The sequence below is a fragment of the Anas acuta genome, chromosome 5 (genome assembly GCF_963932015.1).
Source record: "Anas acuta chromosome 5, bAnaAcu1.1, whole genome shotgun sequence".
NCBI lineage: Eukaryota > Metazoa > Chordata > Aves > Anseriformes > Anatidae > Anas > Anas acuta.
This window is the reverse complement of record NC_088983.1, coordinates 37,694,532-37,718,667: the sequence shown is the minus strand read 5'-3', so window position 1 is coordinate 37,718,667 and position 24,136 is coordinate 37,694,532. Positions and strand designations below refer to the sequence as shown.

The 24,136-nt window shown below is 45.2% G+C and overlaps 2 protein-coding genes across 10 annotated transcripts in view; both read left to right on the top strand.

Annotated features, from left to right (window-relative positions):
* The window catches only part of RAD51B (RAD51 paralog B), a 465,395-nt gene that overhangs the window by 10,048 nt on the left and 431,211 nt on the right, over positions 1–24,136 (top strand). For 3 of the 6 annotated variants that reach the window (XM_068684192.1, XM_068684201.1, XM_068684202.1), the window contains exon 2: positions 482–657. In XM_068684192.1, the coding sequence (XP_068540293.1) occupies positions 482–657 (176 nt within the window). Of the gene's footprint in view, positions 1–481; positions 658–24,136 lie in introns of those variants that run through there. The other 3 variants (XM_068684193.1, XM_068684195.1, XM_068684194.1) reach the window with 3 other exon arrangements.
* TMEM229B (transmembrane protein 229B) lies at positions 519–24,136 on the top strand. 4 transcript variants are annotated; one of them, XM_068684209.1, is made up of 2 exons: positions 519–657; positions 20,303–24,136. In XM_068684209.1, exon 2 carries the CDS (start codon positions 20,330–20,332, stop codon positions 20,831–20,833), a length of 504 nt encoding a protein of 167 aa, XP_068540310.1. In that variant the 5' UTR covers positions 519–657; positions 20,303–20,329; the 3' UTR covers positions 20,834–24,136. The 4 variants fall into 4 exon arrangements, with proteins under 4 accessions (XP_068540310.1, XP_068540312.1, XP_068540311.1 ...); XM_068684211.1 differs by lacking the exon at positions 519–657 and adding an exon at positions 1,415–2,323; XM_068684210.1 differs by lacking the exon at positions 519–657 and adding an exon at positions 7,657–7,796.

Genomic DNA, 24,136 nt, shown 5'->3' with positions numbered 1-24,136 from the left:
GGGGGGGGAGAAGAAATGAGAGATGCTGGGAGAAGTGAGGAGGTGGGGGAGATGGGCAGGCAATGTTAGGAGAAGGAGGGTTGGGATGAAAAGGAGTCAGCAGCTTACTTAAAAAAAAAAAATAAAAAAAAATGTAGAGAACATTGGCAGACCCTTCAAGGGTTAACCAAGACCTTGGCTGAGATGGTAGCGGTGAGGAACCTTTGGTCACTGGCTCCAGTGAAGTTGACCCGGTGCTTGCTGTGGCTGGGCTCCAGAGGGACAGTGAAGAGCGGAAAGACCCAGCCCAGGCAGGGGAGAGGCAGCTGCCAGGAGCAAGCCTGGGCGAGGGGCAGGTACAGGCACACCTGGGGCTCTACAGGGGTCAGGCTTCCCGCACCCCGTGTACTGGAGCTAAGCTCTCTGCACACCTAGCTCTTTCAGTGCCTAAAGCCTCTTAGACTGCGCTCGGTTGAAATAAAACTGTGCTGCTTTGCTCTAGGAAGGCTGCCTGCTCGGCGTATTAGCTGTTGGTCACACGCAGCGGGCTCGGAAGCGGCAGGCGTCTGAGGAGGCTTGGACCTGCTGGAGACAACCCGGCTGCTCTGCGGATGCTGTGAGCCAGGAGCAAAGCGGGGCCCAAAAGCGGGAGAGCTCCAGGATCCCTCCCCAGAAAAGGTAAGAGCTGGGGGCTGAAAGCAGCGGGAGTGGGCAGAAAATCAGAGCAGTTCTCCAAGCACAGAGGTGAATGGGTTGTGAACGTGACCTTTGAAATTCAAATGTGCAGAGTGGATGGGTGATGGTCAAGAGGTGAAGTGATTTCCACCAGTTCACTCTTTGAGTTGCTTTCTGGAGGTGTAAATAAGGTCACTGCTTGCACACGTTGCCCTTGATTTCATTCTGCTTTGTGTCATGTTGTTCTGATTGCTTGTAATTTGTATTGCCAAACTTATTCCAGTGCTATTGTCTCTTTAAAACCTCACACACACACGGCCTCAGGCAGTTAAAACAATCAGGACAGTGGAACAGTGTCTCTGAACTAAAGGAGAGCAGTAGGTAAAGAGCGGAGGGTTGATTTCTCTGGTAGAAGCCCAGGTGTGAGTCAGATGATGTGCAGTCTATTCCTGGCCCTACCAAGCAGTGCAGTCTCTGCACCTGATTCACCAACGTGCTACTCTGCTAATCTTCTCAGGCTCAGCTTGCCTCTGTCTGTTGCAGCCTGCTACACTTGCGTAGAGTGGATGTAAAACGCTATCAAATCAGAAGGTGATTTAAAACCTGGAGCAAAGCTTTACATTGATCCTGGCAGATGGGCTGGACACGGCGGGACCACGACGGCAGTCTGCACACCCTGCTGCCTTTTCAGAGCACTCTGTGAGTCTGTGGTACGTGGTGTGGTGCCCAACAGGGGGCTAAGTGCTGGTGCTCTGATACGGCTTGCAGTTCAAGCTATAGTCTTGTTTTCTGTGTGGTGGGTGAGGCTTCATGGTAGATCGTGCACAGTGCTCTATCTGACTGGGAGCTCGCTTTGAATTTTCCTTATGCAGCACCTCCACGTGCAGACTTGCGTAGCACCTGCCTCCCTCAGCCTGCCCTCTGCCTCAGGGTCTCATTGCCATCTCTCAATGACCAAGCTGACCAAGTCAGCTGCTGGAGGAAAGCAGCAGGCTGAACTGTGGCAACGCTCGTGGTGAGGGGTCAGCTGCTGCCTCGGGCTCTGGGTGTGTTCGTGCTGCTGGTTGTGCAGCCAAACATGGGGCTTCAGTTGGTCAAAACACGTCACTGCTGAGCAGTAAGGCTTGGGCCAGTGCTGCAAGGTTATGACAAAGCAAGTGTCAGCAGCTTCCCGGGAAGGTTGCTGCTGCTGGACTGAGCCCTGGAACGAATCCAGCCGTTTTGTCAACGATGCAGCTCTGAGTGCTTCTGAAGAAAGCCGTGTCTGGCAAGCGCTGTGGTGTATGGTGCTATTGCTGCGAGTGGAGCAAATGCTGCTTATTGCATGCCCTCAAGAGCCATCAAAGGAAGCGCAGACGTCTCCTATTACTGTTAAAACAAAAACTGAGTGCCGCATGGGCACAAGAAAACATAGATCCATTGGCAGCAGAACAAGACTATGAATAATTCATTCCTCCAGTGCCTCCTGTATGTTCCATCCACTCAGGCTGTTCAGGATGCTGGCTGCCGGAGATGGAGACAGATCTGCTTCCACAGCCACGGGGACATGACCCTGCAGGCTGTGATCAGCACTCTGCTCACCTTGCCCTCCACAAAACTGGCTTGTGCACTGTTGTTGTGACATCCTTGAGGACACAGCGGTAACCTTTGCTCATCCTGTGGGCTGCTGGTAAGAACTCAAGTAGCACCAACAAAACTGGGATGCGCCCACTAATAGCAGCCTGGAATTGTCTGTGAGGTGGGGGAAATGAGTCAGGACCAAGGTGGAAGTGTTGACTGCTCTTGCCTGTTTTGCAAAAGGTGGTAAGGGGGTCATCTGCTGTAAGCCTTCTGAGCACAGCTAGGGTTTGATTTTTCCTTCCATGTGGAGCACCTTAGTGAAGAAAGTATTGGGAACTTCTGTAAAATACATTTATTTATTTTTTCTCTACTCATTTACTAGTGGTCGTTTGTCTGCATAGTAGTTAGAAACCTTATTGGCAGCTGAAGCTGAGAGGTGCCAAAAACTTATGAAACTGCAGAGGCTAAATTCTCTGCTCATAGCACGAGCTGTGCTGAGCTCAAGTAAGAGGTGCATTGGGAGCTCAGGGTGAGAGAAAGCTTTGCTGAAGGTTCATTCAGAGGTTGTTCAGCACAAAATACACTGATGTGGAGGGATTTCTACTCTCTTTTGCTTTTTCCCTCTGACCTCTTGGTATGAAGATTCCTTCAGCCATGTCATGTACCCAGGCTGCAACATGCATACCATACTGCAGAGTTTTGGCTATTTTCCCCCATTTTCCTTCTAAATCTTCCAGATTTGCTCTTGGCTATTAGACTTGCTGAGAGGTATTTACACTTTTAGTGTGGGTAAAGCTACCTGTAACTAGCAGCTTCTACAGAAATGATGGGCTTCTTAAAGCAAAGAAGAGGTGACTTGTAATGTCCCCTACTTGATTTTGAGAGCAGTTCAAATGTTCTTCCACAAATATAAGCTCTGAGGAAGGAAACTCAAAGGCATTTCAATCAAGTCACTATAACTCCCAACCTGTAAAAAGGGTTTGTCCTCCTGTGATCTGGGCAGCAGCGAGAAGAGGATAGACTGGAAGAATACTTATTTTTTTTTAAACTGGAGAAAGAAGTAGACAAACAGAGCAGGCAGTGGATTTGTGGTTTCCATAGTGATGTAACTGTGGAAGCTTTTGTACGGCTGAGCTTTGCCTCACTGCAGTCACAGTTGAAGGCTGTGAGTATTCAGCTCTTCTGCCAGGGAAGTGTAAATGTACATCAAACATAGAAACGGCTGAAAAATGCAACTGCCAGTCTGTCATTTATTATGTTCGTCACGTTACCTGAATACGTGGATGTCAGGAAGCTTGGCTGTATCGTGGCTTATTTCTCCTTTCTGTTGTCCTGTGCTGTAACAATGCACGTGATAATGCTGTGACAGTACCACAGTTCTTGTACCAGTCAGTGATATGCTGACCTGTGTCCTTTGCTTACTTCTCATGTGTACATGCATCTGTGACTCTGCTCATCCACACTGATCTCAAACAAGCACTGATCAAGGAACATATACCTAAGTTTTTCAGCATGTTAACTGATCTCAGTACCATCCTGTGAAGCTGGGCATGTGTGCTTAATGCTTTGTGTAATCATTGCCTCAGCTGTTCCTGTGCAAAACAGAAATAAGCTGCATGTGACATAAAGTCGTTTATTTTAACGAGAATTTTGGGAGTGTTTTGACCTTTTGGGGAATTCTTGTATATGGAGAGAGATGTATGTGACTGTAAGTGGTTGAGTTTGAGAGCATGTAAATCTGGCTTTCAAGAGATGTTGGAGTGCAGAATTTTTCAGTATCATTGGCAGGTCACAGAGGCAGAGGAGAGAGCACCTTAGAGAGGATGTACACATCAGACCCATGCCAGTCCTGCGTGCCCACCTGCACAGGCCATTCCCCATGAGTCACAGGCATTTGTGCCTGCTACTGGATGTTTCTCATGCTCACCCCCCGGAACAGAGCTCCCTTACCTTGAGCATTTGTTTTGCTTGTCAGATGGATGTAATGGGTCATCTGTTCCCTTTATAGAAAGGAATGTTAATTATTTTCAGAATGCTAATTAGGTTGCTGATGAGGAGCTTTACTGCAGCACCATTTCCTTTAATTACTCACTCAACTGCTGTACGGAGCAGCTTATTGAGGATGCTGTTAAATACAAATGCGTGTATCTGGCTCAGAGATGAACCTTCAGGCTCCCTGGAAAAAAAACCTCTGGTAAATTCAGGAATCCACGTGACACATGATTGAGCAGACGAGGCTGGTGCTGAGAGCCGCCTAGTCATGCAGCCTTTTTAACTCGGTGTGAATTCAGCGCTTCTGCAGGCGGCTGGCTGCAGGTGCTCTCCCTGTTCCAGTAGTGCTGCGTGGCTTTGGGCCAGGTCACTGACCACTGGTGCTACCTGCCACACCAAGCTGTAGCTAGAGGCAGCTCTTGCACCAAATAGTTTGATCTAATTAGCCAGGTGGCAGCCAGAGGCACAGGAAGATGGAGTGACTCATCCAAGGTCATCCCTCAGATCCTAGCAAACCTAGTAATAAAACTGAGGTTTCACGAGTCCTGTGTTGCTGCACTGTACTATTTAGCCTTTTGTGTCTCCCTTGGGACCACTGCATGACTTGCCATCAATTTGCATATTGCCTCATGAGACAGCACATCCTCGTGACAACCCGATCCATGTGTCCACCTTGATGTTGACTTAGGAATGGCCTTTTGCTTATCCATCTGAGTCCTAGATGCTTCTTGCTTCTCTCCTTTTTTCCCCACCCTTCATTGTAGAGATCTCAACGTCTTTTAGAATTGCTCTGGGAGAGCTACAGTATTGTACATGGCACTTTAGTTGTACTCCCAGCATGAGAAGTATTGAGTTGGATCTCCAGCATCCCATACTTTTTAAGTGCTGAGCCTTCCTGCAGCTCTGCAAAACAGCTTCACCTCCTTGCAGCATCCTCTGATGCGTGGTCCAGTCTCTGAGACTTCATCCCAGTCTTCTAAAGCCTCTGCCACCTGGTAACACATGCTCTTAATCAGACTCCTGGAATAATTCACACTCCATGGCTCCGCCAGGGAGGATGATGAGGGAGGGCTGCTGAAAGGGAGCTGCTTCCAGGCAGCAGAAGAAGCTCCCTGTGTTTGTGTGCTGACCATGATAGACCCAGCCAGAGAAAGAAGGAGGATCTGTCAGTGCTATGGCTGCAGCGCAGAGCTTCATACGTTGTAATGTGCTGTCAGAGTGCCTATATTCAGGTGACTGAGGGTGACTGAAGGCAGAAAGTGAGAAATACCTTAGAAAACTGTTTTCAGCATGGGGTGTGAAAAGTCACCTTCCAGTTCTTGTGCGTTTTCAGGAATGGATGTATGCTGCTAGAACAACTTGTGTCTAACCTCCACACACGGACTACTGCCTTAGCTGGCCACATGTTTAAAAGTTACCTCTGCATATGCAGCATTTCAGTTAACTTTGTGTGCATCATTGCAGCTGTGAGAACTCTGAGAGACAACAAGGAAGATACAGCGAAGCAAGCTGGTCAGCTGCAGTGTAGGCATGATGTAGGTTCTAAGTTAGTAAGGGTCTGAGCACAAACAGCACACTTGGAAAATGTCTGGGGAGCTGTTTTGAGCACCTTGGCATTGCTATAAACTCTTGTGCAAATTAGTGGCACGCTTGCTGTTTGGCATGTGTGCGATGTGACAGGCTTATTGTTGTATGTATAAAGATTAGTTACATAATGGAAGCATATTCAGGTTGGGTTAGTCATGGTGGCTGATAAGAACTTAAATTCTTACTCATCCCACTGACAGCGTATTGCTTAGATACCCACTGACTGTCATAAAAGTCCTCACATGCTGCAGGTACGCATCCCTCCAGAAAGGAACGGACAGGATGACCAGAAGGTATGCCTCCAGGACTGTCAATAGCAGATGCACGATTCAGGCACCAAAATGACAGCTCGTAAGCATTTTACATAAGCAGGGACAACATATGCTGCTGCTCTGGTTCCATTTGCTGTGGGTCACCTGATGCTGTATTTGTTGAGCAGATTTTAAAGATGGTTTTAAAAGAATTTAGGGTTTGGGTTTTTTGGAGAGTGGTGTTTTGTTGTTTTTTTGTTGTTGTTTTTTTTTTTTTTTAAGTTATTTTCCCCATTAGCCAATGTGATGAGGATCAAACTGTTCAAAATTGAAACTGAGTATTTCCATCTTAGTCTTGTCACAAGACGATTCCAACACACACAAGAGAGCTGGCATCTTTTTTCAGCGGGCACGTTGCCCAGAAGCATGAGGTACCTATTGTTGCCCAGAAGGAAAATAAGATGAACCAAAAAAACTTATAAGACATGGAATTATCCTATATAACCTCTGGTGTTTAACTGAGGTGGATAAATCAGGGTTCTGCATACTTTAAACACCTCTAAGGGAGTGTGGGAAAGGTGCGGGAATGGTTCCATCAGGAATGTGTAGGCTCTGCTCTTGTCTCCAGGATATCCATCTCTAGCTGTCATCACAGGCTCTACTTAACTACCAATGAGAGGCTGCAGAGACAAAGCTTGTATCTAAGGTATCGTTATGTGCCTGAAGTCCATGAATGAATTTGGGTATGTTCACATAGCGAGAGGGAAAGTTTATATGAAAATCAAAAGCTGCTAAAACTGCATCATGCAAATAATCCACTTGTTAGAACGCCATCGTGCTGCAGGAGCAGTGTGAGGCAGATTACTGGAGGCTGCATCTCCAAGAACAAGTGTGCCCTGGTAAAGGTATGTTTCAGTCAGTATGAGTGAGAGCTCTGTGCCTGCACACAGCTCCCCAGTGCCTAACTAACAACTGTCTCCTAAAATAACAAGCAGTATTTTAGAGTATATCTTTATCTTTTATCTTCAGGAAATTGCAGAATAAACTGAAAACATGAGTCAGGAGTTAAGGGCACCTGAAATGAACAGCTGGGCAGAAAGACCCAGATGGAAAACAGTCTGACTCTGGAAAAACCCTGTGCTGTCCTGGAGCTCTGTGACAGGTCACTAGCTGGGCAGGACGCTTCTGTCACCCCTGGCCAAGGCCATTCTGTGTAAGCACAAAAGGACAATTACACGGTAGCTGGATAAAGCGTTAGGTTACAGTTGGATAGAATGAAGTCAGGTGAATTGCCCTGCAGTGAAAAGGCCTCTGCAGCCGTGTGAGCCTCCAGAACATCCCAGGGTTTGCCTCCATTCTGTCCTCCTGCTATAAAGAGTGGCAGGGCTGTGTTTTTTTTTTTTTCTTTTCTGGTTGTGCTCCCCAGGCCCCACAGGGAAGCTAAATCCTTCCTACCAGGTGTGGAGCACAGTAAGCTTCCTCTGGCAAGTACAGAGCAATTACTGGAGTGCTTAGTAAATGAGAGAATCTAATTACAGGAGGTGTTAAGAAAGAACTGAACTTGGTGGATGGGAAGTAGTTATCTGACCACTTCCTCTTACGCATTCCTGTCTGATGTAAATGAGTGTAGAGCACAGGCTGGTAGGTAATATCTCTGCCAGCCTTACAGCTGGGAGCGTCCTGCGTATCGTAGCATTTGCCAGTAGGCTGCCATGAAACTTCACCAGTAACTTCTCCTGGGAACCAGCTGAGGTACGTTTGGTTCAGTATTCCTTTCTCTTCAAAGATCAAGCACAGCGTGGTTTTCTAAGGTGTGGTAGTATGTTTGGTTGGGTCAACTGATGATGACGGGGTGGTGGTGGTGGGGAACAGTAAGTTTCAGATACTAAGGCTGCCTTGGGGCTTGAAGCTTTTTGAAGTTGTCAGGTTTCTGTCCCTGATCTGGCCGGAGTAGTAAGACCGAAATACTGAGAACACGGTCTGGGTCTGCAGTGGGTCTGATTGTCCCTGGCACCAGCGTTTTGACTGTGGAGCCCAGCAGTGGAGACACTGCACGTCGCAACGCCATCTGCCAGGCAGAGACACCTGGCTACCAACTGCACCTTCTCTGCACTCCTGTCCCCACATGTTCCTGAAGCCCCTGTATGATCATCAAAGTATTTTTGTGAGGGGAACCAGGGCTGGGGAAAGGTACTGTCTAGACTGTCCAAAGCTACATTTGTGCTTCTTTAAAGGCAAAGAGAAATTCTGAGCCTGAGAACATGAGCTGTGTTGTATTGGTATGAGTCATCTGTTTTGGGAAGAGCAGCTTCCAGAGGCAAGTTTAAAAACAACAACAAAAAAAAAATTGAGTCAACTGGTGTCTGGTTTCTTTTCTGAGATGGCCAAGGATCTGGGCTACTTAGCGCCTGTGGTTGGATTATGAGGGTATGTTTTGTCAATCGCTGCGAATTAAATATATATGAGAAAAGAGAAGAATTTTATGGCTTAGAACATTTTATTTGAAAGCCCAGCTAACAGAACAATAGGATTCTGTTTTTTAAATTTTGCTGCTTCTGCAGTAGTAGTGAATGAAGAAAGATGTCACGGTGTGACATGGCCTTTGAGGCACTGGCTGGCATTCCGCGTGCGTTTGTACAGGCCCTGGGTACCTGCATTTTCTGATACCTGGCTGCATATTGTGGTGGCAATGTCTTAACTGTGAAGTACTCTGACACAACGGGAGATGCAAGGGACTTGACTGTCTTAATAAACTGCTGCTTTAGGAAGGTGATATTTTTCCTCCTGTCTCCCACTTCACCCATAACGTTAGCATTTGGGACAGATGGATGCAATGGCAGAATCCGGCATTTGGACCTTCAGCCACTGATGTGTGCTGCTAGCCCAGGGCTGAGGCTGCAGGAGTTGGTACCCAAGAGCCTTCTCCTGCTGCTTGCATTTCATGTGGTGTTAGTCAATTGATAGTCGTGCCCTGCTGCAGTGCCAGGCTGGGGGAGACTGGCTTTAAAATAGTTTTCTTCCCATTTTTCTCAGGCTAAAAGAGGCCAGTGGAGATGGCCTGGCCCTGTGAGGTCATTTTCTCCTCTTTCTGCATGCTGCAGCTTCTTCAGATAGAAAGGAGTGCTGAACTAGAGTAGCACAGGGTGAACTCCAGCCTGCAGAGCAGAGTAGAATTTACTTTTTATGAAACTAAAATTGCATCTAATGTCAAGGGAAGCCGTTTCCAGTCTAGTCTTCTGAGCAGAGTCATCTGAGACAAGAGACTGGTAGAAAAGCACTCTTTGACTTACCTTGGCACCTTTTATTTTGGGGGTTTTGTCAGCTCTCTGACAGCAAATGCAGACAAGGATAGTAATCTTTCACTTTTCTCCCAGTGCTTTTGAGGTTATTTTTCATCGCAGAGCAGCCTTTGGATCCATATCCCACTGTCTCCCTCTTCCTCTCCCCATTCTTCTGTATTATGGCAACTCAGCTTCCAAAGCAAGACTTGCAAAGAGCAAATCTCTCCTAAGCCCAGGGATGTAACTGTACTGCCAGGTTAATTTTGCCACTAAACAAAACTCTGTTTCTTTGTTCCAGATGGGTTGCTTTGACGTGTGCTAGTGCAGGAAGATAACGTGGCTAAATGGCTCCAGTGGAGCTCTCACAGGTCTTTTGTCTGTTGCCCTGGTTGGCCACAGAGAGGGTCTTTACATGCCTGCCCCATCTCCTCTGGTTTAGACGCCTTGTCCACATCTGAGTGCTGCCTCTTCTCCATGAGTGCTCTGCAGGTCAGTAATGAGAGGAAAACAGCCTCTCTTCCAATACATTTTCTAGGCCCATCAAGGTTCTGAGGCAGGCTGGTTTGGAGGCTGTAAACTCTGGGTGGGTAGAAAGAAGCAGGACAGAACATGTATCCAGGTTTTGTCTTCTCACTGTAGTAGCTGCAGAGAGCTATGGATCTTCATTTTTATCTGCTTAGGTGAAGTTAGTGGTTACGAAACAGCAATGAGTTTACTTGCCCAACGTCTGCCTCCTACAAGGATTCTGCTACTAATACACTTACAGCTTTATTCCTACATGTGCACTCTTACTTGCTTCTTTCTACTCTACAAATACTCCAGAGTCTTTCCACCCTACTTCTTTAGATCCATCTTCTGTTCTCAGTGCAAAGTTCTTGCAAAGTTTTTCCTAATTAATTCTCACCAGCTTTCCCCCTCTTACTGTTCTTTGGCTCCCTGAGTCTTAGGAGAGCCAACACAAATACGGGAGCAGTTCTAAGGAAGAAAATCACTCCACCTCTTACTGTGGCAGCTGTGTGTGTGTACTTCAACTCAGGTGTCCCTTTGTCTTTGTGCATTGACCTTTCATGACTGTGCCATCTTTCTCCACGTGAGTGGAAAATATCTCCTGTGCAGATTGACAGCTGATAGGAATGAAGAGGTGACTATTATTTTAACCTCCTTGCTGAATTTAGGATTAGAGTTAATAGTTCTTACGGATTTTCTGTTCTAAGGTAGAAGCTTACAAAGGTAGAGAGTTAATTCCCTTTTCAGGTATTTAGTAAGTAGGTGGTCTTAACGTGATACAGTTAAATTCCACTGGTCCTGAAGGAGATGTTTGAGAGGTGCTATCCACAAGAGATGGTTTAGAATTTTTCAGAAGACTAAATGTGTACATCAGATCTGGCTTAGGGGGTGAGTAAGAGCAGGATCTGAGCATGTACCACACCCCCAAACTGCTAAATCTGCAAAGCAATCTCAAGCTGTGGTGGTACTGCTTTATTTCATGATCTGAGCTACCCTGTGCTATGAAAGATGAATTCCTGGACTTGGCACACCAAAGTGTCTGAAGCATCCCTGTACATGTATGTATAGACTCCTCTGTCTTATTTCAAGTAACCTGAAGTCTTACATGAATGATGACTAATAAATACAGGCTATTTGTGAAAATGCTGTCCTGCGAGCAAGGAATCTGTTCACTAGTTTTAGCAGGGAAGCTGTTCACTAAAGCATGGTCATTTGGACATGCTGCAGTCAAAAAAGGAAATGTGGAAGAAAGAGACGTAATATTAAATGGATATACTTTCATATGGGCTGTGTAAAGGCTGAAACTGAACCTGCCCTGTGAAGCTGTGATAAATGATGGGCAGGCACAGGTAGGAATCCTGAATCCAGTAATAGCATTTGCGGAAGGTCACTTCAACATAAAAAAAATAACATAATAAGAAGTAATTATAGGGAAAAAATCTATCCCTGTCAATTAGAGGAGAAGAGAAAGCAAATAAAGCAAACAATAAGAACATACATGTGCCTGTGTATTTTGATACATGTGTACCTCTGTAGATAGCATTAAAAATCATGTAGGCGCAGTGTGTTGGTTTGCCTTCAATAAAGCACATATCTCTGGTCCAGTCCCAATTGGCATGTGAGAGAGCACTTCAGTTCTGTGACTTGGGAGAGAGGCAGCAAGAAGCTCAGAAAGAGCTGGACAGGAACCAAGGTGATGTCAGCTGTAGTCAGAAGAGGAGCAGAGCATCCTTATGATCTGGCTCCCTGGCTCATGAGCTGGAGTGCATGAAGCTGCAGCTGGGAGCACATGTTGCGGCTGGGAAACACCTCTGGGACTGCGCCTTCATAAGCTGACTGAGTGGAGAAGCAGGGAGCTGTTGGATGAGGCAGTGAAAGCTCAAGGGCAGATGCGGAGTTAAACTGATGCCTGAAGAGGTGAGAGGCTTCCTTGACTGGTAGGTGGAAATAGATGGGCAAATGCCAGTTCCACACGGAGCGCAGATGTCGAGTTATTGTTTTACTTGAAAGAGGTCATATGTAGCTTACCACCTTTCGGAAGGCTGATAATTTCAGCCAGATTTCTTTGTGGGAAGGCTTTGGTGCCTTCTTGGGACATAAAGCACACGGTCAAATGAAAGACTGATCTGAGGAGGACTATAAACCACCAAACATCGGAGATTTATGAAGGATTTCTTGCTTCATGTTTACAAAAAAGGCAAATGGCAGGAGTGCATAAAAAGTGAAGATGGTGTGTATGTAGTTGTAACCCAGATGATAAGCTTCCTGATACTTTGGGGAAATAACAGCACTGAAAATGTAAGCTTGCTTTTACAAAGATGTAAGTGGCAATGAACTACCCAACACTGGACAAGTACGTCTGCTGTGTAGGAACCAGGCCCTAAAATCTGATATTTAAAAACAAACAAACAAACAAACTTGTTTTTCAGGACAGAGAAATTTGTCTGATCTGTGAAGACAGACATACTCACTGATAACAGTCACAGGCTGCTCGCTGTTCTTTCTGAACTGAAATAAACCTGAACAATAGAGAACAAAACTCACCACTAATTTATTTGGCCGTACAATGGATTTCGGCTGCTGACCATGTACTTTGCCAAGGCAGTGATGGCATGAGTAACTCCCATGGTAAGCTAATGTGTGGGCACTACTGGGAGAAACTCTCTGGGAAGCTGCTTCAGAAGAGCTGCATTTCCCAGCTGTAGGCATGGGTGCCTGCTTGAGGATCTTGTCAGACATGGTGAGCTGGTGAGTAGGAGCCTGGGATTTATCCTACTCTACCCTTCCTTCCTGGGATATTTCTACCTCTTAGAACCGGAGTGAGCTAGAAATTGAGGTGAGACAGCCACCGCTTTGGAGGAGCCACTAGGGTTCCTTGGGTGAAAAAAAAAAATTAGCAATTTGGGACTCCTGAAGTTTCCTCCTCAAGGGCTGTTAGGAGGAAATTTGAGGATTCACAGCCTGACAAGTAGCAGATAGCACTTGGAAGAACTAGTTACTTCACATCTTAGTGGTAGTTTGATGATAGGAAAGAAAACATATATTCACAGAATGCTAGAGGAGAAAATATTGAGGAGGAAAATAATTTTATGTAGAATTGCCATGAAGAGACTTCAGAAAGTTTTTCTCTTTTTCCCATTTTGATGACAGTCTGGGGCCCTGTTTGAAGGTGCTTGAAGTGTTCTCTCTCTCGTTTCATCTGTCTTCATGCGGTGTCTTCTGCTTGCAAGCTTTAAATATAACTCGGCACAAGCCAAGATGTGAGATTTCTTTATGGTCTGCAGCAGTCCTGGTCCCCCTCAGATGAAGAGTCACTGTGGATTCTTGCTGTAGGTGTTTACCCAGTTACCAGCTAACTACTGACAGTCGAACAGTGGAAGTTTATAAAGGCCTGTGCACTGGAGAAGAGTAATAAAAGGAGAAGGAAAGAGTTCTTTGCAGTTGTGTGTATAAATAGCAAGAATTTTTAGAAGCTGTCTTTTTATGCTCCAGTAAAAGAAGCAGCCAACTTCTGAAATGCTGCTTTTAGTTTCTCCTGCAGCTGGCTAGGAGAGGCTGCCTTGGATCTGTCTACAGCTCTTTTTTTTTTTTTTTTTTTTTGTCTTTTTACACTGCTTTTCTTCACAGATTTAAGTGACTTGGATTTTGTCACACTATTAGCAGGCTAAGATTTTAGATACTCTTAGTTCAGCGCCGTGATCATAAGACTTTTCTTCCAAGCTTCCTTTTCAATGTGAAATGTGTTTGGATTTCTTGTCATTCTTATTGCCAAACCTGGCTTTTCTCCACTGCATGCAGATTGTGGCTTGTTGCTGCAGATTGTTCAGAAGAGTTGGGTTAAGCACACTTAGTTGTTATTCTCAGAAGGATGTTGACCTCTAAGTTGTCTAAATCAGTTTATTATTGTAGGGCTGTTCATCAGGAATGGACTGGTGTATTTGTTTTTCATTTAGCTTTGAAAAGAAGATGGGGGAGAGGGGACATCTGTTGAGAAGAAAAAGAAGATGGGGATAAAAAAAACTTTTTCAAAAAATAACTGTCTGAATTTCCAAACAGCCTTAAGAAATGATATAAGATAGGCATCATGTCTTGACCTTAATGTTGTCTCTCCTTTATGTCTCTAGGCTCCTTAGTGGCAGTGGAAAGGATATTGGCTACGGCTTACACATTCTCAGCATGTTCTTAGGATAAATTCTCTCTCTCCGTTCATCACTCTGTTTTGGGTTGCTTTTTCCTAGTAAGCCATGATGTGCATTATGTTCTCTGAATGTCAGATTTGCTTCAGGCAGCTAATGCAACACGCTAAGCTCAAGCTTTCAAAACCAGCCGTGAATGTGGATTGCCGCTGTACATAAGTGCACAGTTTGAAATGAAGGTCCGGGCAGCGAAGAGCCAGGCAGTTGCCCACCAGGAACTACCAGTGCTGAGATCTAGGCTGTAAACTTACGGTAGCTTTGGAAAAATCACTTATTGGAAGCCAGTTCTGCTCTCACTGCAGAGAATAAAATCAACCTGGCCTGTTAAAGCTTTATTTTAAGGCTTACCAGCAGTTGAGCAGCCCAAAGCTGGAGAAAAGCTGCGGCAGATTCTGCAGGCTGGTTGTGCAGGCTCCCTGTGGGCACACCTTCCGCAGGGCTGATGGGGGGGCTCTGCCCACTCCTGGCTTCAAAGCCTCTGCTCTGTGCTGGGGCTGCTTCAGAGGCCCTTGGGCCCTTGCTGGGCAGTTGGTTGTTGGGGAGCCCTTGTGTCAGCACATGCTGGGGACTCAGGGCAGCTCTTCCAAATTGGAGAGGGGCAGGTTGAGGCACAGGGGAGTGTTCTACAAGCAGGCTTTAAGGTAAGGTTGTGTCCTCCTTGGAGATGTTGGGGAGACTCAGGAATAATAGTTCTAGATGTTGAGTGTGATCTCAGCCATTTTTCAGATTTGTCTTGTGAGTCTTCTGCTTGCTCGACTCTCGAGGAGTCTTAACTTGTATCTGGAACAGCAAGCATCCCTTTTGGTCACTGTGAGTGAAGAGCTGCTGCTTTGCTTGCTCTTGGGGTAGGGTGGTCGCTGAGGACAAAGGTCTATTACAGTAACGTGATGCTGTGCATGATACAGGGCATGGGAAGTCTCAGCTTTCCGCACTTCTGTTGCCATTAAAGAGATCACATTAGTCAGAAAATTCTTTAAACTAGCAATGTCTTCATGTTTTCTCTTTGTTCCCTGAAAAGCCTCCCCCCTCTACACTCCCTACTGCTCCCTCCCAAGACATCCTGACCCTCCTCCATGCTGAGAAGTGGTGCCTTCTGGGCAGCCCACGCAGACATTACTGGTAACAGCCACACTTCCCCATCCCTTTGGCTTAGATTGATAATTGGATTCATTTAATCTTCTTTTGTCGTCATTCTTTTCTTCTTTTTTTTTTTTTTTATAACTGAATCCCAGTTCTCTTCAAAACAGATTTGACAGATAGGCAGGGATCAGAGGCTGTCGGCAGGTCCGGGGTGGCACCAGGAGTGGCAGGGAAATGATGCACTTTGTAAGAGAAGGGAGATAGGGACAAAAAAAAAAAAAAAGGGAAGATGCAGACTGGAAATGGGCTGTGCTTTCTAACTGGCAACACACGGTGTGTTGGTAGAACTCTGAGGAAGGGAGACAGTGCGCATCCTGATAGGGCTGGAGTCCAGAAAAAGAAGCAGCAAAAGCATTAATACATCAGAACTGACCGAAATCCCAGAGCTCCAAATCCATCCTGAAAGCGCTAAGAAAGGGACATCGAGTCTGTATTTAGAGACATCTGTCTGTGGCATGCTTTTAGCATTCGTTGTGAGGCTTGATTAATCGATTTGCTGGAACTATTCCACACTTCAGTGGAGTTGAAATTCTATTTTCTGAGCCGCGGTTAATTGAGGCTCTCGGTTACCTGAAGGATGAATATCTCCTCAGAGTTATGACTTCAGCACATAAGTACTGCTAAGGCTTTGCTGCATAAATCTTTAAACACTAATGAACTAATGTCTTGGGGCAAATCCAGTGCTGGTGTTCTGTAAATCTTTACTCCCAATGGTTTGTGTGAGAATTGTATGAAAAGACTGAAGACAGATCTGCAGCACGTCAATGCTGTCCCTGGTTACACAGGCATGCTGATTTAGTGCGTACTCACAGGGGAAAATAGAAAATAAGAGAGGAAGAATTACATTTAAAAAGATATTGCTCAAAAAGCAGTTACATTTATATAAATGCTGTTTGAATAAGAGGGGTCTGAAGAAACAGCATATCAGAGCTTACGGTCAGGGAATGGCAGTGCCATCTATCTCAGAGCTGTCTGATAGTCTCTCATTTGGAGAGACTGAAGTATCCTGCTACGGGCCCTCTCTCTGCAGTTACTCTTTCAAATTACAATGTAATTATGACATATTACACAAGGTTATAGACGTATCTAAGACATTCCTTAGAAATATGAGCATGAACATTACAAAACTAAATATTACTAGTAAACACTTCAGATATGAATTTTTAAAATAACACTGAGTCCTATTTTTTAACTCTGTACTGAAGAAACAAGTGGATGTTAAGAACAAGGAACTTATTGCAGCAGTTAAAATTCCCACCTGTGGTGAATCAAGCAGCTGCCAGAATTAACAGCCTAAGGCTGACAGTCAGAAGAATTGTCTCATGGAAGTTTTTCTTTTATTAGCATTTCAGAGTTAATTCAGAGTATCTTGACTGCATCTTACTGTAACTGTCCAGAGGCTGTGAGTCTAAATAATTCTGCTGGGGACAAGAGATAATCAGGGAGAGACTTTCTGAAGCTCACTTTGGCTTGGTAGAAGGGAAATGGACAGAAAGCCACTGCAAAGGAGAGCCCTTGGAAAAAAGAAAGTGAACCAGACAGTGCTAGAGGGTTTAATCAGGCATGAACAGGACAGGCACTGATGCCTCCCCTGCAGTGCTCGTGCATGACAAATCTGCCATTATCTCTTGGCCTCCCATCAGTCCATTTTCCGATCACTTGCCTGTTGTCTGCCTGGGCTGCAAAACTGGAAATGTGTATGGAAGCATTCCCCCTGCACAGAAGTGTCTCACACACTAAACAGACAGTCTGGGATGTACAGCCCGTCTCCTTACTTGGCCTGGTGCATCAGGTTGATCTGCATCTTACTCAACCTAATGGATGATGAATGTCCCATTTGGAGTTGGTGTTCTAAAATCTGAAAGGATAATCTTAGTGCTGTTATTATAATCTTTTCTTGCAGCCCTAAACCAGAGTCCTGCCCTCATCTTCCGAGACAGATTTCTGTAGAGAAGCACAGCTCTTCACAGTCTTCCTCTTGCTAGGCCTGTCCTTGTCTGCTGTGTGTGGAGAGGCTCTCAGCCCCCATGCTCTCACCAGTATCACCTGGACAGGGACTGCATGCTCCTCTCAGGGCCAGGTGTGGTTTCCACAGACTTGCCTTCTTTCTTGTCATTCTATCATCAAGTTGGAAAAGAAGGTCCTGGGGGGAGAGGGAAAACTTCTGAGCTGGCTTAGTTCAGTCTTACTAATATTGCATTTTGAGGACCTCCATCTCTAGCTGCTTGAAATACAATCTGCTGGTGATAGGAGGTGTTTCCACAGCCTTGAGATAAGGAGCCCTCTGTTTTCCACAAAACACCGTGGTGTGAGCAGCAGCAGTACCAGCATTGCCATCCACGTGCAGTCTCCATGACTTGTTTGCTCTCTGCTGAGACAATTGCATCAGTGGCAGCTGTGTTTCTGGTTTTCTGGAAGCTGCTGCCCATCCCACTGTAGCTACCTCACTGATTAATGCCTTTTGGTTTCCTCAGGGGACTGAATAGCTACCATATGATTAGAGCCTTTTGGTCTTTATTACCGTCACACCATTAAAAGTCTTGTATAACCAAGATCAATTATCTATTTGAAGCTTTTCATAAGTCTGCATCTTGCCAAACCCAGCCTGCTGTCTGAATGCCTCTCCCACTAACGTCCTGCAACTACTTTCCTGCGTGGTTCTTAGGCATTAATTGCTGTCCAATAAAACAGTACTTTTCTCCCTCATTTCCCTATTAAGAGCTTCTTTTGCTGTGCTGCCTGCCAAGTGTCAGCCAATTTGGTATCACTGGCAGATGATACTGGGAATGGCTGCAGTGTTCATTATTGTAAATGCCCAAACGACTTGTAACCATTACCCTGTGGTGTCCACAGCTTGTGCAAGGATGGGATGTGGCTCATATTCTCCCAGGGTATCATTTGTTCTCTTCTATGTTTTACTGTGCAATTTTTGTCTTATTTTGAGTGAAATGTTTTACAGAAGGAGCTAATGATTTACGGACTTGCTTAGTGCCCAGCACCAGATTATATTTGGCTGCCACCATTCAGCATCTGCCCTGCCTAGGGCTTTTAATCAGCAGGCAGCAGGTGAGGGCTGTTCTTCAAGCACATCAGAAGGAGGTTCCCATCAAGCTTCAGCTGACTAGACACCTGACAAGAGAAGAAAAATGCAGAGACAGTATTAGCACATTGATGCTTGACTTCTTGCAGTTGTGGTGAAAGGCTTAGGATTCAAAAGAAATCAACTCTTTTTGTTGATCGTAATCTGGTTGTTGTAAGGGGTTCATTTGCACTGCAGAGGTTGTCACGGACCTGGTTTTGTGGTTCAGTTATTAGCCACAAGCTTCTAGTGTTGGAACTAGATACCTTGCAAAGTGTAAGAAAGAAGCAGAGGATAAATGGGTGATTATTATGTGGTGCACAAATCCAGGAAAGAGAAATCTTCATTGCATGGGGGAAATGACACAGGACAAGCCTTGTTGGCTGTATTTGTGTGAGGCTTTGGCGGGCAGGCATAAGGCAACAGAAATAACTTGTGGCAGGATGCTTGGAAGAAGAAGGGGCAGACTGAGAGGGAAAGACCTTCTGTGCATTTGGATAACTTCTTTTGTTAAAGGTCCAACTTTGTAAAGAAATCTCAAAAATTACAAGGAAAACCTTACAGATAATACTGCATGCTGTGGATGCCTGCTGCTATCAGAGTTTAAATACATTTCATGTAATAAAGGTGTAGAGGGAAGCGCAAGGAGTAAGCAACGCAAGCAGAATAACTTAGATTTATTGAAAAGAGGAAAATCATACAACTGTTGGCAGTTCAGTAAAAAATTCACAGTTGTTTTGTTCCCTGGAGAATGCCAGTTCTTTATTTCCCTGGTGCCTTACCTAGCAATAGGTATGACTTCTGAGGCCTCTGCATCTTTTGATGTCTGTCTATTCAGATACAAAAAATGTCTCCCTTCATGCTGTAGCTGTATAATCCCTATTCTGACAAAAGAAAACTCTTCCTAGCGCCTTGTACCATGTGGGGGGGTTGACATGTGCAGAGCAAAGAAGTTTAGTAGTGCCTGATGAAGAGTCAAGAGAAACTCAACTTAAAATAAAAGTTTCTAAGAACCAAAAGATGTCAAATTCACACTGAGGTGTAAATCTGTCAGGCTTCAGTAAAATTGTGCCTAAGCAGCTTGTGCCAGTGAAGGTAGCATGGGAGAGCAATGCTTAGGACCTTGTAAATTTATACTAAAAGCGTAAGAACTAATTGTGTTGAAATTGTTCAGTGATAAGCAAATCGTATCCTTTCAAAAACCTCTTCACCAAGTTTCTTCCTGTAGAGACAAATAGAGTTTGTTTTCATTTCCTTTTTGTCATGACTAACCACCTCTATGCTCAGCTGTTCCTTTTTATTCTCATCCTTTGTGCTTTGCTGTCCTGAAGCCAAATCTGAGTGGATTTCAATGGCTCTCTTGTCCTTTTTGACTTGGTACTGGGCAGTCTGAGAGCATAAAAAAAACTGTTCTCCATCTCCCAGATATGATGCATGAAATCTTTATCAAGAAGAAGTAAGAGTTCAGCTGCATAGATGCAAGGTGCAGTACAGGAAAATGTTAAACCTCAAAACTTTCTCTTCCAGTTTCCTGTCTGTGGCTTCTATCAAAGCTTAGTCTTTCAGTATAATAAACTCTTAGGGTATGGAGGCTGTAGGAGACAGCTGAGGGGACTCAGGTTTTTAACACTCTGTTGCATTGAAAATTGCATGTTAGTGGCAGAAAAGGTGGGACAGTGCTGCTGCTTTAAATGAGTGAGAAGGTGATGTGTGCTTCTTTTGAGATGCCTGTGTTTTTCTACTGATGATTCCATCCAGAAGTTCTTTGGTAGGCTCACCCCTGGCAAAGTCTTTGAACCTTTCAGCTCCCTCCTTGCTACCAGATGGAAAAACAGCTGCATCCCAGTCCTCAGGCAGAGCAGTAGACATTGTCCAGGTCCCTTCTGAATCTTAGTTCCTCAAGGCTTAAATTCGCTGTAGTGAAAGTGCGATAACTTAAAATTCAGTTTTCTTAGAATTTGTGCTTTGTGGTTGTTACAGCTTTGTGCATGTTGCCATCTGGGTGATAAGGGCTTGTGAATTCCTCGTTGACTTCTCTCCCTGTCTTCATTTCAGAGTGCCTGCTGGGGTGTGTGCAGAAGGATGGCTGCGGCAGAGCCTCTGACCGCTTTCTCACGATGGTACCTCTATGCCATTCACGGCTATTTCTGTGAGGTGATGTTCACGGCTGCTTGGGAGTTTGTGGTCAACTTTAACTGGAAGTTCCCAGGTGTTACCAGTGTGTGGGCACTCTTCATCTATGGCACCTCCATCCTCATCGTGGAGAAGATGTATCTGTATCTCAAAGACAAGTGTAACATTTTGCTGCGCTGCTTCATTTACACCCTTTGGACATATCTCTGGGAGTTCACCACTGGCCTCATCCTACGCCAGTTCAATGCCTGCCCGTGGGACTATTCCCAGTTTGATTTTGACTTCATGGGCCTGATCACCCTGGAGTATGCCATTCCTTGGTTTTGTGCTTCTTTCATCATGGAGCAGCTGGTGATCAGAAACACCCTGCGCTTGCGATTTGATGAGACTGCTGAGCCAGGGGCCCCCACTGTCCCCGTAGCCTTGGCCAACGGCCACGTGAAGACAGATTGAACAGTGACTCCGAACCACGGTTAGCAATCTGAGAGAGCCCAGACCTCCACAACAAACTGTCGGCTCTGGCTTTGAGGTACTGCTCCTAGCTGTATGATAAGATAATAAACCCCATTTTTCTAATGGGGTTGTGCATGGGATATACCGGAAAAAATGGAACCAATAGATTTTCTATGGATTTTACTCTTTGGGCTCCAAGGACCAATATCAATTACTTGTTAGCTAGGTCATTTCTGATTTTAACTTATTACAGATGAAAGCAGTTCTTTGGCTTACTGTTTCATGTGGAGAAAGAAGAAAAGAAGTGCTACAGAGGAAATGCATTCAAAAAGGAAAAACATAATCAGTGGATGGGCATGGATGCGCCAGCGAAATTAGTGATTGGCTTACTCCATTAGGCAATATTCAGGTGCTTGCTTGCAACCAATACCTCCCGTGGGACCTGAGATGCTACAGGAACAAGGAAAATCTGTCTGCTGTTGAGAGGGACCTAAGACTGGCAGTCTGCTGGGGAGGTAGATGGTGTTCCCCTCTCGAGGTCCCATTGGCCTCCCCCAAGGTTCTTTGTTGCACCACAATGTGATCTGGTGCTGGACATCTTGCTGAATTTATACAAGTCTTGTACTTCTTGAAATCTCAGTCCTGATACTCACTAGATTTTTTTTTTTTTAATAAAGGCCTTTTCTTGCCGAGTGAATTTTACCATAATCTGTGCAATCTAAATCTTGGCAAAAGGCACAAGAAATAGCATAAGTCTTCCCATCTCCTCTGTCTCCCTAAAGCAGAACTTGTCTGAAGGGCTGCTGCAGATTCCAGCTCCCATCCCAACCGTGCAAATCTTGTAGAGACTGTACGTGCCACAAGAGTTTTCTGCCTGCCTTCCCAGATCTGTTTCTGGTGATGTTTGGCTGCAACCCATTGTATTTGACCAAAGGTCAAAATCTTCATGTGGCTAAACTGGTACCCGTGATCCAGTGCTCTGACACTGACTGCCACCTCCTTCAGCACTGGGCAGAACTGAGCCAGGACTCAGTGTTCTCCCCAGTGTTTCAAGAGGTTTTGCTTTTCCTTTCCAAAATCTATTTTCAACAACCACAGCAAACCTTTCTCATGGCAATTACTGGAGGAAGCAAAAGCTGTGCTGTGCTGTCTGATATAGGGAGACACTGTATTTTAACAAACAAACAAACCCCTCCTTGAAGAGCGCTAGGTGAGTTATGAGGTCCCAGTGAGGGCAGCAGTAGAGCTGGAGGTGCAGGAGTGCAGTGGCTCCCTTTCAGAGCTACCTGCATGGGGGCAGTTTGAAATTTGTCCTAATGACAGCATTTGTGGAGTATGGGGAAAGCTGCAGTGTGAAGGTGTTTGATACTGGCAGCCACAGATTAAATCATTTGCTTTGGTAAGTCTGTGCTGTCAGTGTCAGCCACGAACGTGGAGTTTCCATCTGTCAGATGTACCTCACTCCTGACAGCTTTCAGAGGCAGGTTTGCTGTAATGGTCCTGTAGGGCCAGATTAATTTGGGGTTTTCTTCCATCACAGTCAACTGAGCTGCAGAAGGGATGAATTTAGCTTGAAATGCAAGCGTGTTTGTATGGCTGTAGGGTTCCACTCCTGTGATGGAAGTGGCCAGGTTCTTTCTATGTTGGTCCTCTGAGAGGGCATGCTCGGCTGTGTAGCTGCTTCTTGCCCTGGAGCATCCAGCCTTGAGGGGAAAAGCACTTCTGGCCCTGTGAGGGGAATTAGTTGTTGGTTCTGCTCTTAGAAAGGCAGCATTAATCCTTCTTGTATCACACTGAGTGCAATTATTTTATTCCTCTCCTCCCCCTTCTCACATGACATCCGTTGCTGGCAACGGGCACACAAAAACAGTGGTGTCAAGGAGTTAATCAAATCTGCCCTGGGGTGTGTAGTGTCTCCTGAAGCACTCAGCATACTTAGGTGGGTATTTAGAGTTCCCTTTTTAGAGATCATTAAATTAAAAGAGAACAAACACTGAACAGATTCTTTTTTCTTGCTGTGATGCCAGTATTACGAAACCAGAGAAACAGTATGTTGTTTATCAGCCTTGCTGGTCTCAGGTGTGTAGACCAAGGCAAAATAGTCACCTGGCATTGTACAAGAGGCAAAAAGGAGAAACCCTCAGCCTCATAGAAACTTCCTTAGGATCCCTGCTTTCTCCTTAGCTGTTACAAAACTCTCAAAAGGGGTTAGCAAGATTGTTTGGTGACTGTACCAGCTGCAGCTGGGGCTAAGGGAGGAGGTGTTCACAGAGCTAACCCAGTTACACAGTCGTGTCCCCGCTAAATGATGTGGTTCTTTCACAGTGATATAATAGTTAGGTGCTCAAATTATGGATGGGTTTCCCAGCAGCACATGATACCTTATTCCATTATCCTTATTGTTTATGCCATCGTAACAATTATTTTAGTTTGCTTTCCAGTAATGTCTGATGTACCACCTAGACATTACATCCTCATAGAGTTGTAATTTACACCCAGAAGTGCACTTTACTTGCAGCTTGCACACCAGAAACAGAAAGGGACCCAGCAAATTCTTAAATCAATTCAAATAATTCCCTGGACAGCTCATGATATCACCGTGTTTGCTTTACTACCATGTACCTAATGCAGCAGAGTTAGCTAGACTTCTCCTTTTTGAGCAATGTGGCTTTGTCTCTTCTGCAAAATCTCCCTTTTTAATATGTGTCATGCTTCTGATAACATCAGAAGGGTCTGGGGGACTCAGCACGAGCTCAGGACCTGGACTAAAGTTGTAGAGACGTTTATGTTATAAAAAAGAAAACAAACGCACAAGGCCTAACCATTTGTTTGTATGTGGCTCTTCCTCAGCAGATTAAAGTTGCCTGTTTTGAGTTCACCAGCAATAAAAAAACCTTGTGATTTATCCACCTTGTCCAAACTCTGCAGCAAGAAGGAAAAAATGTCCCATTGCTGCTCTTTTTGGAGGGTGGTGGGTGGTGGGATCCAGGTTTTGATTGCCTGAGGTTCCACTTTTGCCTCCCTTGTCTTGCTTATCTCCTGTACTGTCCGTGCTAAAGGATGTCCAAGTACTTCCTAAAATACAGTCCGGTGTCCTCGGCGCAAGGGGGAGTTTAAGCATTGTCGTGATGTCTGTGCATATTGCAGTGATGTTGCCGGAGGGAAGTGGTTGATTCAAAGCAGGACGAGACTGCATGTTGGTCTTGGGTGTTATAACTGAGAGAAATGTGTACATATGTACCAGGTATTACTATGCCTTTGGTCTGAATGCATTTTGTAATTAAAGCCGAATAATCCAATCAA